This window comes from Monodon monoceros, unplaced genomic scaffold (genome assembly GCF_005190385.1).
Source record: "Monodon monoceros isolate NGI ecotype Baffin Bay Population unplaced genomic scaffold, NGI_Narwhal_1 Super_Scaffold_18, whole genome shotgun sequence".
Taxonomy (NCBI): domain Eukaryota; kingdom Metazoa; phylum Chordata; class Mammalia; order Artiodactyla; family Monodontidae; genus Monodon; species Monodon monoceros.
In genome coordinates, this window is record NW_021703774.1 from 176,700,482 (window position 1) to 176,718,594 (window position 18,113).

General features: G+C 57.8%; 1 protein-coding gene across 1 annotated transcript in view; it reads left to right on the forward strand.

The window, feature by feature from the left end:
• CHD5 (chromodomain helicase DNA binding protein 5) overlaps positions 1 to 18,113 on the forward strand; it is a 61,865-nt gene that overhangs the window by 17,817 nt on the left and 25,935 nt on the right. Inside the window, exons 3-15 of the mRNA XM_029228865.1 lie at positions 381 to 560; positions 2,982 to 3,100; positions 3,650 to 3,888; positions 5,814 to 5,938; positions 7,244 to 7,367; positions 7,983 to 8,149; positions 8,324 to 8,545; positions 9,420 to 9,626; positions 9,843 to 10,054; positions 12,846 to 12,977; positions 13,063 to 13,171; positions 14,319 to 14,510; positions 14,598 to 14,798. Of these exons, the coding sequence (XP_029084698.1) occupies positions 381 to 560; positions 2,982 to 3,100; positions 3,650 to 3,888; positions 5,814 to 5,938; positions 7,244 to 7,367; positions 7,983 to 8,149; positions 8,324 to 8,545; positions 9,420 to 9,626; positions 9,843 to 10,054; positions 12,846 to 12,977; positions 13,063 to 13,171; positions 14,319 to 14,510; positions 14,598 to 14,798 (2,229 nt within the window). The remainder of the gene's footprint in view (positions 1 to 380; positions 561 to 2,981; positions 3,101 to 3,649; positions 3,889 to 5,813; positions 5,939 to 7,243; positions 7,368 to 7,982; positions 8,150 to 8,323; positions 8,546 to 9,419; positions 9,627 to 9,842; positions 10,055 to 12,845; positions 12,978 to 13,062; positions 13,172 to 14,318; positions 14,511 to 14,597; positions 14,799 to 18,113) is intronic.

An 18,113-nucleotide genomic window follows, 5' to 3' on the forward strand; every position in this document is an offset into this window, starting at 1 on the left:
TTTTGGTTTTTGGCTCTGGGCATGATATCCTCTCTACGAGCGCCTGGGCCCGAGTGCCATCGCTGACACGCGTTACAGTCCCAAAGCCCATAGAAACCTGAAACAGGGCCGTCTAAGTGGGCTGCACTGAGCTTGCCTGGTGGGGGCGTGTGTCTTCACCCGAGGCCTCGACTCACCTGCACAGCACCATTTGTCACCAACCAGTCATTGGGGACGAGACCCTTACCCCGTGCTGGCTCAGGGCAGCCCCTCTGTCTGGGATTTAGTGGTCTGGTGGGTGAGACTCTGCTAGGAGGCCACTCTCAGGGCAGTGCTGCTGCCTGGGACTCTGCATTTTCTTTGGGCCCCTGTTGTTCTCACCGTCCACCTTTCTCTTCCAGGGGAGCAATGATGAGCTGTCGGAAAATGAAGAGGATCTGGAAGAGAAGTCGGACAGTGAGGGCAGCGACTACTCCCCAAATAAAAAGAAGAAGAAAAAACTCAAGGACAAGAAGGAGAAAAAAGCCAAGCGAAAAAAGAAAGATGATGACGAGGACGACAACGATGACGGATGCCTCAAGGTAACCCTGATGCCTGGCTGGGGGATCCTGCTTGGACGAGCTGAGCCTCCTGCTGTCAGCTCCCTGCCCTCTGACCGGGGAGCCCCTGTGGGCAAAGGACCAGAGCATCCTTTCCCACGAAGGGCCGTCGGGGCAGATGGGTGTGTGTGTGTGAGTGCACGCGCAGGAAGGTTGGACACAACTTTGTGGGAAATACTGTAGCCACAGGTCTCGGAGACACGTTAGAAATAACAGTGGATGGCACTCAGGAGTTTGGGGAAGAAGTCGTGCGGCCTCTTGCTGATGTATTGTCCGCTGTTTGCCCAGCTTGAGCGGTCAGCCGTTTCTGAGGAGACCGATGGTCTGAACTCAAGTTTGGTGTCAGGAACCTCTTGGTCGGAGCAGTTTGGGAGAATAAAACAAACGGAGCTTTCGCTAAGAAGTGGCTGGACAGCTCCGCTTATGGTGGAAGGGGGCCTTAGCACGTGTTCCAAAATTCATCCCACGTGGGCACCCAGGAGAGTGTCCCAGGGAACGAGAGTCATGGAAGCTATAGCGATGGGCCTGCAGCTCTCCCCTGGGGAGAAGCCTCTTCCCGGTGAAAGTGGGGCATGATGTGGCCCCTGGAATGTCAAGGCCGCTCCTTGCGGTGGGGGGGGGAGGGGCCGAGGGTAGGACGGCAGATGGGCTCTGGGTCCTGGGTCTCTGGGTCGGGCAGGGGCAGATGGCAGATGACAGCACCTCATCCGGGAACCTCCTGCTGCCTTCGATCTTTGATGAGGCTCAGTTTGGGCTGGCCGTGGATTTGAAGCTAAGTGCTCTGTAAATGTTAGTACGCAAATGTTAGTACGGTGGCTGCTGGGTGAGGCAGAGGTGGTGACTGTCGACTGAAGTTGGGAAGTGCTGGCGGTGTCCCAACACCCGGAGGGAGCTCGTTAGTTGGCAGGTGTGTTATGAGTCACCTGTGACTGATGACAGCCGAGAAGCTGACAGATTTGGAAGATGAACTTACAGGAGTGATTCAGGGTCGTCCTGTAATAATGTCATCGCTCACTTGCTGCTCTGCTTCGTGGTGGGAACCTCCAGGACTGGTGTGTGTCAGGAGCAGGTTGGCCAAGGGAGGGGACCCCACGTGGGCGCACCTCTGAACTGCCACAGAGAACAGGAGGTCAGGAAGCGGGTCCCTTGGGGCCGAGGGAGGCCGTGTGTTCTGCCCGGGTGGCCTTCCCTTGCTGGAGCAGACAGCCCAACTCTGAGGGGCTTAGGCAGTAAAAGGGGTGTTGGATCAGCAGCCCTAAGAGTTGAGAGGCAAGGGGGCTTCCAGCTAGGGGGACCCAGTGGTGTCATCCAGGGCCCTGTTTCTTTGCCTTTGGAGGGTCAGCTTTGGGTTCAGGCCAGGCACCCTCGTGGCTGGGAATGTGTGTAGCAGCAGTGCAGGGCTTCGTGGACACCCCCTGCCCCATCCAGCAGGAGGGAAAGCTGGCTTGTGTCCTAGCTGTCCGCACAGGAGACCCAGGGGTGCCCCTGCCTGGACCGGTTGAGTCACATGCCCACCTGGATCAGTGACTGTGGCCTGGGATGGCGTGTGCTGATTGGTGGAATGGATCTGTGGGTGGGGCTGGCACAGCTCAGGGCTGCCTGGAGCAAATGGGAAATCGGGGTGAGGGCCCTGTTCCAAGCACCTGTGCTAACTCCGTCCCTCCTGTGACGTAGGTGCTGTTATCCCCATTTTACAGATGGGGAAACTGAGGCATAGAGAGATGAAGTAGCTTGTCCACCTCTCACTGCTAGTATGTGGCAGAGCCAGGATTGGAGCCTGCCTCTGTCCAGCAGGTTCCAATCTCATAGCCAGCACCACCGCCCACCCCTCCCTTCCCAGCCATCCGGGGTCTGCTTTGTGACCTGACGCCTGGGCTGGCTGGCTGTCTTTGTGCCCTTGGGAGCTCGCACACCTCCCTGGGCTTCGGTGCCCCATCTGGAGAGTGAAGCAGGAGCCGAGGGACCCTCTCTGGGCTCTGCCCTGAGCTGGGCCACTGCCCTGACCAGGGCACACCTTCCTGGTCCCCGAACCCGCAGTGACCTGCCCTTTCACGAGGTCCAAGTGTGACTGTACTAGGTGATCTCCTGGGGTGGACAGAGTGAGTCCTGATATTATTCCTGCCCTGGACATGCACATGGCTTCCCCCCAAACCCCCGCATTAGCCCCCCAGGCGTGTGGCCCGCACCCCATCATGAGCTGGCATCTGGGCCGTTCCCACTGATCAAGGGGCTGGCGGCCTGAGATGCCGTAGGATGTTTTCAGTGGTGGGTGAGAACTGCCCTCGTTAAGTTGCTGACATAATCCCCCTGCTTTTCCGAGGCGCCCTGGGTGGGGCCCTGGTGGGGGGTTCAGGGTAAAAGGACCCCCACCTCTCATTCCCCCTCCGGCCTGTGTGTCCGTAGGAGCCCAAGTCCTCGGGGCAGCTCATGGCCGAGTGGGGCCTGGACGACGTGGACTACCCGTTCTCGGAGGCCGACTATCACACACTCACCAACTACAAGGCCTTCAGCCAGTTCCTCAGGTGGGGCACCCACGGAGACTGCCCTCGAGGCCTGCCTCCCCCGGGCTCAGCAAGTGGGGCGGCCAGAGGGGCAGGGCCCCGGGCTCCTGGGGTGGGCTTCCAGGCTGACATTGACCCTGGGCAGAGCTGGCAGGAGGGGCAGGCAGGACCCTTCCATCTCAACAGGTGGTCCTGCTTTCCCTCGCTGGTCCTACCCCCAGGGATGGCAACCCCAGTCATTCCCAGGGGTCTTAAGCCCCCGTGGCCACACTTAGCTCTAAAAGAAATGGGACTGGACCCCTGCCTCTGGCCCCTCGGGTCTTACAGGGTCTGAAAACCCAATTAGAAGATCACCGGCCACATAAACAGGGAATCGGGAGCCTTGGGGGTGGACTGCTGTCTCTGTCTTGGTCCTCTTCCCTGCCCTCCTTTCTGCCCAGTTTTCCCAGTTTGCTGTATATGCCAGGTGTGGGACTTGGGAGAAGAAGGGTGGGCCCTGCGGGGGGTCACATGGGGGTCTCATCCCTTCCATGGGGCTGTCCTCACCCTCCTGCCTCTCCCCCCACGCAGGCCACTCATCGCCAAGAAGAACCCGAAGATCCCCATGTCCAAAATGATGACCGTCCTGGGCGCCAAGTGGCGAGAGTTCAGCGCCAACAACCCCTTTAAGGGCAGCTCGGCGGCGGCAGCTGCAGCGGCGGTGGCCGCGGCCGTGGAGACGGTCACCGTCGCGCCTCCACTGGCCATCAGCCCCCAGCAGGCACCCCAGCCTGTGCCCGTCCGCAAGGCCAAGACCAAGGAGGGCAAGGGTAAGGCTGCACCCAGTCCTGCTGGCAGAGGACCCCCAGGCCCTACAGTCTGGGACAAACGGGCCGGTCTCTATCAAGGACCCAGTGCCTTGGTTGACCTTGGACCCACCCACCCTTCCTCAGCTGTGTTGTGGCATCTGTCCTGCCTCTCTCTTGGGGCTGGTGGCGAAGTGGAGGAGGCGGTGGGCTCAGAGCTTTGGGAGTTTTCCCAGGTGTGGAGGAGGGGACAGAGGTGTGACCCGTGCTACTGGGAGTTAGGGGGCTCTTGGGTTTGAGCCTGCACCATTCCCAGGGGGCAGGGGTCCCAAGGTGACCCGTGGATCGCTCTCTTCTGAGCACCCGGCCCTCGGGGTAACAGATGTACATGGGCGTGGGCGTGGACAGGGCCGCCTTCCCAGGGAGGCCAGGAAGGAGGTCCAGATACAAAATCAGACTCTGTGGTGGTGTCTGGGTGGGGAGAATAGGGACAGCAGAGGCTCTCTGCAACTTGAAGTTCTAGGGGAGGGACCTTTCTTCCCCGGATGGAGGATTTACGGCCCCACTGGGAGTAGGGACATTGATCTCCCCGGGGCTCTGAGTGGTGATGTTGCCTGCAGCTCACCTTCCTGGGTGCCCTGACCTGGGTTTTTTTGGCTGCGTTGGGTCTTTGTTGCTGCACGTGGGCTTTCTCTCGTTGCGGCGAGCGGGGTCTACTCTTTGTTGCGGTGTGTGGGCTTCTTATTGCAGTGGCTTCTCTTGTTGCGGAGCACGGGCTCTAGGTGCATGGGCTTCAGTAGTTGTGGCACGCGGGCTCGGTAGTTGTGGCTCGTGGGCTCTAGAGCGCAGGCTCAGGAGTTGTGGCGCACAGGCTTAGTGTCTCCGCGGCATGTGGGATCTTCCCGGACCAGGGATCGACCCCATGTCCCCCGCATTGGCAGGCGGATTCCTAACCACTGCGCCACCAAGGAAGTCCCCTGACCTGGGTTTTGATGGGGGGCAGAGCGGACGCTGGGGACCCCTTGTTTCTGCCCCAAGGAGCTTTGGTTTCTGGGATAATGCCTCCCTTTAGCAGGTCCCACAGGGGGCCCCGGTGGGTGAGTGACGTGGGCTTTAGAGACTGCTTCCGCTCACCTCCCTTGCTGTCTGCACAGCCAGGCTTCTTTCTCATTTCCTGTCGGGCTCCAGCTGCTGAGCTATCGATTCCCTGAGCTGCCTATTCAGAGCCTGAAAAATTGAAATAGATTTTCCGTGGCGCCACTGAGGTTACAGCTGGGTTCCCAGACCCAGCTCTCTGTGTGTGATGTGGGTGGAGGAGGGCCTGGGGCGAGGCCATCTGCCTTTAGGCCCCCACTTGCCCTGCTCGGCCTGGTGGGAGAGGCTGCTGGGGGGGGGTCATTACTCCCCAGGTGACTAATTGTCCTGTGACCAGTTCCATAAAAACAACCTCACCCCTGCTGGCCACCTGGGAGCCAGCATTTCCTGGGGATGATTGGCAGAGGTGAGGGCGGTCTTGAGTGGTGCCGGTGTGTGGGGTATGGCAGACAACCCGGAGGCTGGCAGCTGGGGAAAGGGCTTCTTGCCCTAGCACATCCCTCCAGGGCCTAGGTATGGTCCGCAGGTGGGTCGGTGTGCCCTTAGTGGCCCTGGGGGCTGGTGGCTGCACTGGGGACAGCTCCTTTCTGGGGAGAGGGATGGGACAGGGCTGTTCCTAAGATGGCAGCACAGCGGCCAGAGCAGGGACTGGGCCAGGGTTATTCTCTGGCTTCCCCCTCTACTGTGCAACTTTAGCAAGGACGTCACCTTTCCGAGCCTCAGTCTTCTCATCTGAGAAGGGGCAACGGCAGAAACCATCCTTTCCTTAAAGCGGGTTCTCAAGGCTGAGTGAAAGCATGGCGGTGAGTGAGTGAGCCATGGCGGGCACTGGTTATTCCACTGGTGCTTTTCAGGGCCTGGAGTGAGGAAGAAGATCAAAGGCTCCAAGGATGTGAAGAAAAAGGGCAAAGGGAGAAAGGTGGCCGGGCTCAAGTTCCGCTTCGGAGGGGTTGGCAGCAAGAGGAAGAAAGGCTCCTCGGTGAGTGCGAGTGTGAGTGTGTGTGCGTGTGTGAGTGCGAGTGTGTGCGTGCGCGTGCGTGCGTGCGTGTGTGTGTGTGTGTAACATGCAAAGGTTGGGTGACGTGGAAAGCAGGGCTATCAGTTCATTCTCCTGAGCCAGGCAGGGGGCAGGTCTTGTACACACCATCCCCCCGCCCCCGCCCCAGACTCTCCCATTCTACATTCAGGCCTGCTGGGCCTGTTTCCCCACCTGACTGGTGAGGGGCTCAGCCTGGATCCTTCCAAGGCCCCGTGTAGCTTGAACTCTGGGTGGGTAGCTCTCCTGCCCACCTTGCTGAGCTGGGGGCTCAGTCCTGGCTCCTTCCGCCCCAGCTGCCTCTCCATCTGGGCAGCAGGCGGGGGAGTCCTGGGGGGCGCCTGGATGCCCAGGTCTGCTGGGAGGGCAGGCCCCAGGAAGGTGGCATGTAGGCAGGATAGGGCTGGGCTGGAACCCTGCCCCTCCCTTGCCCTCCCAGGGCCAGCTTTGTCACCAGCTTTGGAATGACCCTAAGTCCGTGTCTGAGCCTTTGAGCCCTCTTTCTCCGGGGGTAGAGGCATTCACCCCCCTCCTGCCCCTACAGGGCACCTGTGTCCCTCACCTGACCCAGCCCTGCAGAGGGGCAGAGATGGAAGCCATCTCTTTGTCCCTTCGTAGGGGCAAGTGACAGGTCTCAAGTTAAGCTGCTGTGGAGGGGAGCACGGAGCAGCAGGCATGGTCCAGCCCGGAGCTGGTGGTCCAGCCCAGCTTAGCTTTTGAGCACAAACTAATGTGCTAGGCCCTCTGCTCCACCACGGTGGGCCCTGCTCAGGAGCTGCTCGCAGGCTGGAAGGGTTTGGGCACATGCGCTGGGAGACAGCCAATGACAGGCAGATGGGACAGGTCGGACCTGGCACAAGGCTGTGCAACAGGTCTCATTAGGGAGAGATCTGGGAAGGCTCCTTGGGGGAGGTGTCCTTAGGGCTTCCCCTTGAGGGATGTGTAGGAGTTTGGCAGGGTGGAGGGCAGGGCCTGGGAGAGTTCCGGAGGTGGAAGGTGTGGGGAGGGTCTGAGGGCTGGAGAGCAGGGCTTGGGGAGGAGGGTGGAAGGCCATCAGGCTGGACCGGTGGGCTGAGGGTTTTCTAGCTGGGTGGAGGGACGAGATGAACCAGAGCCAGACAGCACTGTGCCTCTGGAGCCTCCACTGTGCCCCCCCCCCCCCGCCCCCGGAGCCCGGGGGGGGGCCCCCCCGGGCGGGCCCGGGGGCCCCCCCCCCCCCCCCCCCCCCCCCCCCCGCTGCCTCCACAGAGTGAGGAGGAGCAGCGGGAGGGGTCGGACTTGGACAGTGCCAGCATCCACAGCGCCTCCGTGCGCTCGGAGTGTTCTGCCCTGATGGGGAGGAAGAGCAAGAGGAGGCGCCAGAAGAAGAGAAGTAAGAGTCTTGTCTGCACGGTTCCCATGGCCACCACGGCGCATGTGGGCATGCAGAGCCCCCTAGGGGAGCAGAGAAGGGCACCCCTCAGCAGACAGCTCCCCTGTGCTTCCTCAAGCACCCTGGCCTCTGTGGTTAGGAGAGGGGGTCCTGTCGAAGTGAGTCTGCATACGTTAGGGACCCGTGATGTGAGCCACCCCAGGGCATTTGCACTGGCAGAGGGGGGCACAGGAGGAGTTGCTTCTTAACCTCATCCACCCTCTACCCATGTATCCCCTCAGCCCCATTCCCCTACCCATCCTCGTTCCCCCTCTCCATCCTCGTTCACTCCCTCCCTTGCCTTTATTCATCCAGCCATTCATCTTTCCATGCATTCACCCATCTTTCTTCTTTCCTTCCTCCTCCCTCCTCCCCTTTCCTTCTTTCCTTTTATCCATCTTCCATCCACCTCTTCACCTCTTTACTCTTTCAGTCCTCCTGTTGACCCTGTCTGTCCATCCACCACCCAACATCTATCGAGCGCCTAGTATGCGCCAGGGCAGCCTGGGGTGGAGATTGGCTGTGCACTGGGAGTGGGAACGAGGCCCTCCATGACTGCCTCTGCCCCCTCCGCAGTTGATGACGGTGATGGCTATGAGACGGACCACCAGGACTACTGTGAGGTGTGCCAGCAGGGTGGGGAGATCATCCTGTGCGACACCTGCCCGAGGGCCTACCACCTCGTCTGCCTGGACCCAGAGCTGGAGAAAGCTCCCGAGGGCAAGTGGAGCTGTCCCCACTGTGTAAGCCCTTGGCAGACGCGCTGGGGCGGGATTTTGTCTGTGCCTGGCTTCCGGACTCCTGCACGGTCTTCTGGGGCAGAACATGGGGAAGTGCGAGTGGGAGGGAGGGAGTCGCTCCCTGGTGGAGGTGGGGTCCTGGTCCAGGGTGCCTCCACCTGGACTCCCCCCCTCCAGGAGAAGGAGGGGATCCAGTGGGAGCCGAAGGACGACGACGACGACGAGGAGGAGGGCGGCTGCGAGGAAGAGGAGGACGACCACATGGAGTTCTGTCGCGTGTGCAAGGACGGCGGCGAGCTGCTCTGCTGCGACGCCTGCCCCTCCTCCTACCACCTGCACTGCCTCAACCCGCCGCTGCCCGAGATCCCAAACGGTGAATGGCTCTGCCCGCGCTGTACTGTGAGTGTTACGCCGGCCCGCGCCGAACGCCCCGCCCCCGGCAAGGCCCCGCCCATCACGACCAGGCCCCTCCCCCGGCAAGGCCCTGCGCACCCCCCGCCACCGCCCCGCCGGGGCTCAGTCCCAAGCCCCCTCCCATCTGCCCCGAGTCCCGGCCACCGCCTCACCCTGGCCTGCTCTGCTTGCAATCCCCTTCACACTTTCTGGAAACAGCCGCTATGAGAAGAGAAAAGCAGTGGTGATAATCCCACTACGGCCCACCATAGCCACCGTTTACCGGGCATCTCTCTAACGCTTACTGAGTTTTCCAGTACCAGGCCTTGTGTTATTCCCATTTTTAGATGAGAAAACTGAGGCTCAGGGAGGTAAAGTGGCTTGCCCAAGGCCACATAAGGCTGAACTGTCCACTCAGACTCAGACTGGACCTGGCTCTTGTCACAGGGCTGGGGGTGGCGAGAGGGTAGGAGGCCTCTGGGGCTGGGGCCTCAGTTTCTGCGGGGAGGGGAGAACACCCGCCCCTCTCCCCCCATTCACCGTAGGCAGTTGAAGGCCACCGTGCTCCGAGTTGTCCCCAGCCCACCCCTAGTGCTGGGTCCCCCACCCTGTGGATCCTGGGCTGTGCCTTGCCAGCCCTCGGTTACCTGTGTGCATATGGGCTTCCGTTATGCGTGTGTATGTGTGTGTGCACGCGTGTGTGTGCAGACCCGTATCGTCTCATCAGCGTGCACGGCGTGGGTGGTCTCCTGAGGACAGAGTGGTGTCTTGGAGTCACTGTGGTGCTGTCTGACTTGGAGCAGTACAGCTTGTTGGAGGGAGCCTCGGGGTGGGGCCCTGCAGCTAAGCCCTGAACTTGGGGACCCTCCTCTGTCCACAGTGTCCCCCGCTGAAGGGCAAAGTCCAGCGGATCCTGCATTGGAGGTGGACAGAGCCCCCAGCCCCCTTCATGGTGGGGCTGCCGGGGTCCGACGTAGAGCCTGGTGTTCCGCCACCCAAGCCCCTAGAGGGCATCCCCGAGAGAGAGTTCTTTGTCAAGTGGGCTGGGCTCTCCTACTGGCACTGCTCCTGGGTGAAGGAGCTACAGGTGAGGCACCTGGGCAGGTATGGCTGTGCTCAGGACCTAAAGGCCCTGGCCAGCTCCCTGAGTGAGGGGCATTGTTGGGAGTTGGGGAGGGGGAGGCGGAAGGTGAGGATTGTCCTGCTTGGGACCCAGGCTGGGGGCTGGGGGAGCTGGGTTGGGGGACATGGGGGGGGTCATGGCCCATCTCCCTCCTGTAACCTCTGCGCCCTTTGCGAGCAGCTGGAGCTCTACCACACGGTGATGTATCGCAACTACCAAAGAAAGAACGACATGGACGAGCCACCGCCCTTTGACTATGGCTCTGGCGATGAGGATGGCAAGAGCGAGAAAAGGAAGAACAAAGACCCCCTCTATGCCAAGATGGAGGAGCGCTTCTACCGCTATGGCATCAAGCCGGAGTGGATGATGATCCACCGCATCCTGAACCACAGGTGTGTGCTCGGCGGGTGGGGCCCTGAACCTCGCTGGAGGTGGGTGCCTGCAGGTCTGGGACACACCGGGCCCTTCAGCCTGTTAAATGGGCTCAGGACCACGCGTGGGTGTGGTAGGTGAAGGGGCCCCACTGTCGGCGATTTGACTGTCCAGCTGGAGGGGTCTTCATGCAGCTGGGTACATGGATGCACACATGTGTAAACTTGCATGTGCATGCGTGTCACTCATGGTAGGAGAGCAGTTCCTAAGTCATATGTCTAAAGGGGCAACTTGACGAACGGCCAGTGGAAGCTGTAGATGGGACACTTGGGGGGTCGGGACCCTTGTGCTCCTGGGTGTCTGCTGACGTCAGTGCTTGATACCTGCCGGAAGGTCCTGGGGACCAGGGTGGGCCTGAGCTGTGGGGTGAGTACATGCTTGCTGCTCCTTTATAACACGGCTGACACCACCGAGTGCCATCTACCAAGAGGTAGGTGTTTTATTTCCGCCTTCGTGTTTATGGATGCCAGCACGGTTAAGTCACTTGCCCAGAGTCACACAGCCAAGAGGCAGGGGTGCTGGGATTTGAACCCAGTGCTTTTCTGACGGCAGGACTTGCTTTCTTAGCCACTGTTCCAAACCCCAGTGCCCCTGCAACAGCTCTTTGTTGAGCAGTGTGAAATTGCCCAGGTGACAGTGGTCAGAGGCTGCAGAGGCCAGACGCAGACACCAAGGCAGGGGGGCCCCGGACTGCAAGAGTGGCTTTGGTTTGGTGGGGAGGTGGGAGGTTTTGCTCATTCTTTTTTTTTTTTAATTAATTTTTTAAAATTAATTAATTTTATTTATTTATTTTTTTATTTATTTGGGGTCTTTGTTGTTGCATGTGGGCTTTCTCTAGTTGCCGTGAGCGGGGACTGCTCTTCGTTGTGGTGCGTGGCCTCCCAGATGTCCCTCTGCTCTGCCACTTCTCTTGTTGCAGAGCACGGGCTCTAGGTGCGCGGGCTTCAGTAGTTGTGACTCACAGGCTCAGTAGTTGTGGCGCACGGGCTTGGTTGCTCCGTGGCATGTGGGATCTTCCCGGACCAGGGCTCGAACCTGTGTCCCCTGCGTTGGCAGGCGGATTCTTAACCACTGCGCCACCAGGGAAGCCCCTCTTGCTCATTCTTGAGCTCAGGTGCTTGAGAACAGGCGGTGGCTGACAGGTGGGCTCAGGGTGGGGCCCACGGAGGCTCTGCCTCGGGGGGGACTTGGGATCCAGCAGACCACAGGCGTCCCGAAGGCAGGAGTTGGGTAGAGCAGAGTTTAAGAACCTAATCCTGTCACTCGGATTTCAGCCCTCGCTCCCATTTTCCGGGCTCTGTGCTTCTGTGTTTCTCATGTGAAATGGGATAATGAGAGTACCCACCCCACAGGGCTGCCACGGGGGTTCAAGGAGTGTGCCAGCACCTGCTAGCATGGCCGTCAGGAAGATGGGCCAGGGGAATTTGAAAAAGTACCCCCACAACTATGAAATACCTCATCCTCCCATCCCCAGCCCTCCTCACTGTGACCTGAGCCCCCCCGTTGAACTGATCCACAATTTTTTTACCTTTGTTAAATTGCATGTTCAAAACAAAAGTGGCAAGTTTTCTCCCTGCCTTCAAAGCGGGGTAGGTGAATTTCCTCCAAATGTATTACCTGAATGGAGTCTGAGTAATAACCAATCATTTATTGAAAAAAAAAAAAAAATCCATCGGTTTCCATGGTGACTGGGGATTGGTCTTTCTGTCCATGGCCCCCAGGCTAGCCGTGGCACCCCTGGCCCTGCAGCGCTGCCCTGGCTCGGTTGCCCAGTGCACTCAGGTTGGGTGGGAGGCCCCAGGCCCCTCCCAGGAGCCATATTCAAGCTGCAGTGCAAGGTGCTTCTCTGCAGCAACCCCTCTGGGCTGCTGGCTGGGCCATCAGGTCCCTGTGTCCCCGGGGGTCTTTGGGAGAGGGCATCCCACCTGCAAGAATTACATTTGTCTCTACTTTGCAGGGATTGGCCCCAGACCGGGATGGGCACCCCTCCAGTCCTTGGGAGGTTTTTTCTTTTTTCTTTTGGCCACTCCGTGTGGCATGCGGGATCTTAGTTCCCCGACCAGGGATGGAACCCGTACCCCCTGCGGTGGAAGCTCCGAGTCTTAACCACTGGACCGCCAGGGAAGTCCCTCTTTGGGAGTTTTTTTTTTTTTTTTTTTAACACCGTACACAGGCCTCTCACTGTTGTGGCTTCTCCCGTTCCGGAGCACAGCCTCCGGACGCGCAGGCTCAGCGGCCATGGCTCACGGGCCCAGCCGCTCCACGGCATGTGGGATCTTCCCGGACCGGGGCATGAACCTGTGTCCCCTGCATTGGCAGGCGGGCTCTCAACCACTGCGCCACCAGGGAAGCCCCCTCTTTGGGAGTTTTTAAGCGAGAAAACGAAGGTCTGTGGTCAGGGGAGAGCCATCTGACTCAGTAATTGAGAATTCCGGGGGGATCCTCATGACTGAATGGGATTCACAGTCACCGAGGATGGAGTGGATGCTGGTTCTGTGCTCCCCCATTAGCGTGGCCTCCCAGATGTCCCTCTGCTCTGCCACTCAACCCGTTCCCTCCTCCCTCCCTCTCACTAGCTGTGTGGCCTTGGCCAAGCTGTCTCACCTCTCTGGAGTCCCTGCCTGGTGCCGCCCTCCTGGCTGGGGCTCCCAGGGGACCGCGGGGGTGAGAAGCTTTGCATCCTGTGAGGTGCCCTCCGTGGACTCTTGCCCGGGTGACCCGCCCCTCCTCCATCTGTTTACCATGTTGCAGCTTCGACAAAAAGGGGGATGTGCATTACCTGATCAAGTGGAAAGATCTGCCCTACGACCAGTGCACCTGGGAGATTGACGACATTGACATCCCCTACTACGACAACCTGAAGCAGGCCTACTGGGGCCACAGGTGGGCCACGGTGGGGCCCCTGGGCGGGGCCTCCCACCCCCCACCGGCCTGAGCTCTGCTCTCATCATCCCGTGCTCTTTCCCAGGGAATTGATGCTGGGGGAGGACGCCAGGCTGCCCAAGAGGCTGGTCAAGAAGGGCAAGAAGCTGAAGGACGACAAACAGGAGAAGCCCCCGGACACGCCCATCGTGGATGTGAGCGGGGAGGGACCCCGGGGTGGGGTTGCCAGGGGGTCCACTGAGGCTTGGCCATGGAGGAGAGTATGGTCTCCGGAGGTCTCCGGAGAACTCGTACTGCGGGTCTATGCACACGGAGCCGCACCTGCGCGGGAGGGGGCTCTGCGGCTCAGTCAGGGACAAGGGTGACAGGACCCAGCCCTTCCCCGCAGGGGAGGGCTCACACCCTGGGGTCTGGGTCCCCCAGCCTCATGCAGAGCAGCAGCTCCTGGGGGACAGAGTGATTTGAAGGATGGGTCACCAGTGCACAGTGGAGCAGATAGCCTCTACTCAGCGCAGCTCATGAAATTGCATTCCTTTAGTTGAGCTGATTCCAAGCACTTAAATCAAAAAGTGTGTTTCCTACTTCAGGAACATAACTGCTGATTTGCTAATTACACACCATTCGTATCTGTTCAGGGGCAGGAGACCCACAACTTGCCCCGGAGCTTTGAGCCCATCGGGGAGTGGAAGGTTGACTATTATTCATTTAGCAAACTTCTCTGGGTGTCTGCTAGCACCTGGCCCTGGGCTGGCCCTGGGGGAACAAGGCCCTGCCCCCTGTTTCACGAAGTGCTCATCCTCCAAGGGCCCGTGGCGGGTACACACAGAAGTGGGGGATCGGCTTGAGACTGTGGGATGCCAGGGAAAGGTGAATGGGTCTGATACATCAGGAGGACTTCATGGGGGAGGTGGCCCCGAGCTGCAGGATAAAAGAGGTGATGTTCGGGATCAGGCACCCTGGGCATGCATCCAACAAATGTTGCCTAAGTTTTCACTGTGTCCTGGTCACTGTATGGGACTCAGAGGAGCAGGTCACCAGTATGGTGACCACAAGCTGGGCTTAAAGTCAGAGAATCCAACACTTGGTAAACTGCCCTGATAGGAGAAGTATAGGGTCGACAAGGGAGGACGTGGTGGGAACACCTAAGCCGGGCCAGGAGTCAGGGAGGACTTCCTGGAGGAAGAGGCATTCCAGCTGTGACCTGAAGGATGAATAAGTTAGCAGGGATGAGAGGAGTGGGAAGAGTACTCCAATCATAAGGAACTGCATGTGCAAAGGCCTGGGGGGTGGGCCCTGGTGGCCCAGGATCCAGGGTACGTCTGAACCTCTGCCTCCTTGCAGCCCACGGTCAAGTTTGACAAGCAGCCGTGGTACATCGACTCCACGGGCGGCACACTGCACCCGTACCAGCTGGAGGGCCTTAACTGGCTGCGCTTTTCCTGGGCCCAGGGCACCGACACCATCCTGGCCGATGAGATGGGTCTGGGCAAGACAGTGCAGACCATCGTCTTCCTCTACTCCCTGTACAAGGAGGTTTGAGGCCCAGGCTGGGCGGCTGGGGAGGGGTAGCCGGTGCTGGCTGTGGGCCGGCAGCCTCAGCGCGTCCGTCTCCCTCCCCAGGGCCACTCCAAGGGGCCCTACCTGGTCAGTGCGCCCCTGTCCACCATCATCAACTGGGAACGTGAGTTTGAGATGTGGGCGCCTGACTTCTACGTGGTCACCTACACGGGGGACAAGGAGAGCCGCTCTGTGATCCGGGAGAACGAGTTTTCGTTTGAGGACAATGCCATTCGGAGTGGGAAGAAGGTGTTCCGGATGAAGGTGAGTACTCCTGACCCCGGGGACCCTGCACAGGTGCCCAGTCTGCCCTGGGGGCCGCAGGGGCCCTGCAGTCCATCTGGGGTCTCTTCTCTTGGGCCCTGGTGGAGGTAGGTAGTAGCTGGCACGGAGCTTCTCTTGAGGCAGAGTTACCTGCTGTATCCATGTCCTGGGGCAGAGAACCATAAACAGGGTGGCGGTGGGGCTGAAAACAGCAACAGAATTTATCCTCTTGCCGTTCTGGAGGCCAGGAATCCGAGATCCAGCTGTTGGCGGGGTCCTGCTGCCCCTGAAGCTCTGGGGGAGGGAGGACCCTTCCACGCCTCTTCCAGCATCTGGTTGCTGCAGGCGTTCCTTGGCAGTCCTTGGTTTGCAGCTGTATCACTTGGGTTTCTGCCTCTGTTGTCATGTGGCCGTCTCCCGTGTGTCTGTGTCTCCTTTTCTTATAAAGACACCCACCGTAATCCAGGATGAGCTCATTTTAACTAATTACACCTGCAAAGACCCTAGCTCCAAAAAAGGTCATATTCTGAGGTTTTGGGTGGACATGGATCTTGAGGGGACACGATTCAACCCAGTCCACCAGCTGTGTGACCTCTGGCAAGTCACTTAGCCTCTCTGTGCTTCAGAATCTTCTCAGCAAAATGGAGATAACAGACCCAGTCTAGAGTTGTGGAGGGTCGAATGAATAAGCATTAGACGGGGCTGCTCAGACTTCCCTGTGCCCCCGGGTCAGCAGGGGCCTTGTTGAAGGGCAGGTTCTGATCCCGCAGCTCTGAGGTGGGGCCTGACAGAGTCCCAGATGATGTGCATGCTTCTGATTCTCAGGCTGCACCCTGAGAATCGAGGACACAAAGCACTCAGTACTTCCTGCGCCTGGCACGCGGGGGCACTCAGGCAGTCTTGGCGCTCTCACACGCTACCTGCAGTGCTGGGGGCTGGCGGATCACCTCCAGCCTCCCCAAGGTTCCTCACCTCAGCTCTCTCCCTCGTCTGGGGGATGGTCGTGGCCCCAGGAGATGCTCAGTAACTATTTGTGTGGGTTTGTTTTTTTTGGCTGCGCCGCGCGGCTTGTGGGAATCTTAGTTCCCTGACCAGAGATTGAACCCCGGGCTATGGCAGTGAAAGCACTGAGTTCTAACTGCTGAACCGCCAGGGAATTCTCAATAACTATTTGTTGAATGAGGGAACGACTCAGTGATTCCAGAGGGATGGGCCTGTGGGCCTGTCAGTCACAGAAACAACTTCTGAGCTCACCCTGGGGTCCTGAGATGGGCTGGGTGCTTTGCTGACTCAGCTTTTTTTTTTTTTTTTTTAAAGAAGATGTTGGGGGTAGGAGTTTATTAATTAATTAATTAATTTTTGCTGTGTTGGGTCTTTGTTTCTGTGCGAGGGCTTTCTCTAGTTGTGGCAAGGGGGGGGCCACTCTTCATCGCGGTGCGCGGGCCTCTCACTATCGCGGTCTCTCTTGTTGCGGAGCACAGGCTCCAGACGCACAGGCTCAGTAGTTGTGGCTCACGGGCCTAGTTGCTCCGCGGCGTGTGGGATCCTCCCAGACCAGGGCTCGAACCCGTGTTCCCTGCATTAGCAGGCAGATTCTCTACCACTGTGCCACCAGGGAAGCCCTCAGCTTTTCAATTTACTTTATTTTTTAAAATTGTAGGAAAATACACATAACTTAAAGTGTATCATCTTAACCATTTTTACAAGTACGGTTCGTGGACATCAAAGACATTTATACTGCTGTGCAGCCATCACTCCCATCTCCAGAGCTGCTCATCTTGTAAAACTGAAACTCTGTCCCCATTAAACACTAACTTCCACCAGCCCCTGGCAACCTCCTACTTTTGGTCTCTGAATTTGATTATTCTTGGTACTTCATGTAAGTGGAATCATACAGTATTTGTCCTTTTGTGTCTGGCTCATTTCACTCAGCACGTTGTAGCATGTGTCAGGATTTCTTTCCTTTTTAAGAGGATAACATTCCATCATGTGAATAGACCACCTTTTGTTTATCCATTCATCTGCCTGTGGACACTTGAGTGTTTCTACCTTTTGGTTCTTGTGAATAATGCTATGAACATAGGTGTGCAGAAATATTCATTCAAGTCCCTGCTTTCACTTCTTCTGGGTCTATAACCAGAATTGGAAATGCTGGATCGCATGGCAATTCTATGTGTAGTTTTGTTTGTTTGTTTGTTTTTGTTTTTATATTATTTTTTAAAAATTTTATTGGCGTATAGTTGATTTACAATGTTGTCTTCGTTTCAGGTGTACAGCAAAGTGACTCAGTTATCCACATACATATATCCATTCTTTTTTAGATCTTTTTCCCATATAGGTCATTACAGAGTATTGAGTAGAGTTCCCTGTGCTCTACAGCAGGTCCTTATTAGTCATCTATTTCATATATAGTAGTGTGTATATGTCAATCCCAGTCTCCCAATTTATCCCTCCCCGTTTTTCCCCATAACCATAAGTCTGTTTTCTACATCTGTGACTCTGTTTCTCTCTTGTAACAAAGGTTCATTTGCACCATTTTTTGAGATTCCACACGTAAGCGATATCATGTGATACTTGTCTCTGTCTGACTCACTTCACTCAGTGTGACAATCTCTAGGTCTGTCCATGTTGCTGTGAATGGCATTGTTTCATTTTTTATGGCTGAGTAATATTCCATTGTATGTATGTACCACATCTTCTTTATCCACTCCTCTGTTGATGGACACTTACGTTGCTTCCATGTCTTGGCTCTTGTAAATAGAGCTGCAATGAACACTGGGGTGCATGTGTCTTTTCGAATTATGCTTTTCTTTGGATATATGCCCAGGAGTGGGATTGCTGGATCATGTGGTAGCTCTATTTTTATAGTTTTTTTTTTTTTTTTTTGCGGTACGCAGGCCTCTCACTGTTGTGGCCTCTCCCGTTGCGGAGCACAGGCTCCAGACGTGCAGGCTCAGTGGCCATGGCTCACGGGCCCAGCCACCCCACGGCACGTGGGATCCTCCCGGACCGGGGCACGAACCTGCGTCCCCTGCATCGGCAGGCGGACTCCCAACCCCTGCGCCACCAGGGAAGCCCTATTTTTATAGTGTTTTTAAGCAATCTCCATACTGTTCTCCGTAATACTTGTAATTTTTTGAGGAACAGCCTTGCCCTTTTAATTCTTGTGGCATTCCTCCTGTAGACAGTATTGCTCCCTTTTTACAGGTGAGGCGACTGAGGCTTGGGGAGGTTAATTACGTTGACCAAGGTCTAGCCCAAAAGAGCAGGGCTGCTGCACACCCAGGTGCCACCTACAGGCTCCCCTCTGCCTCT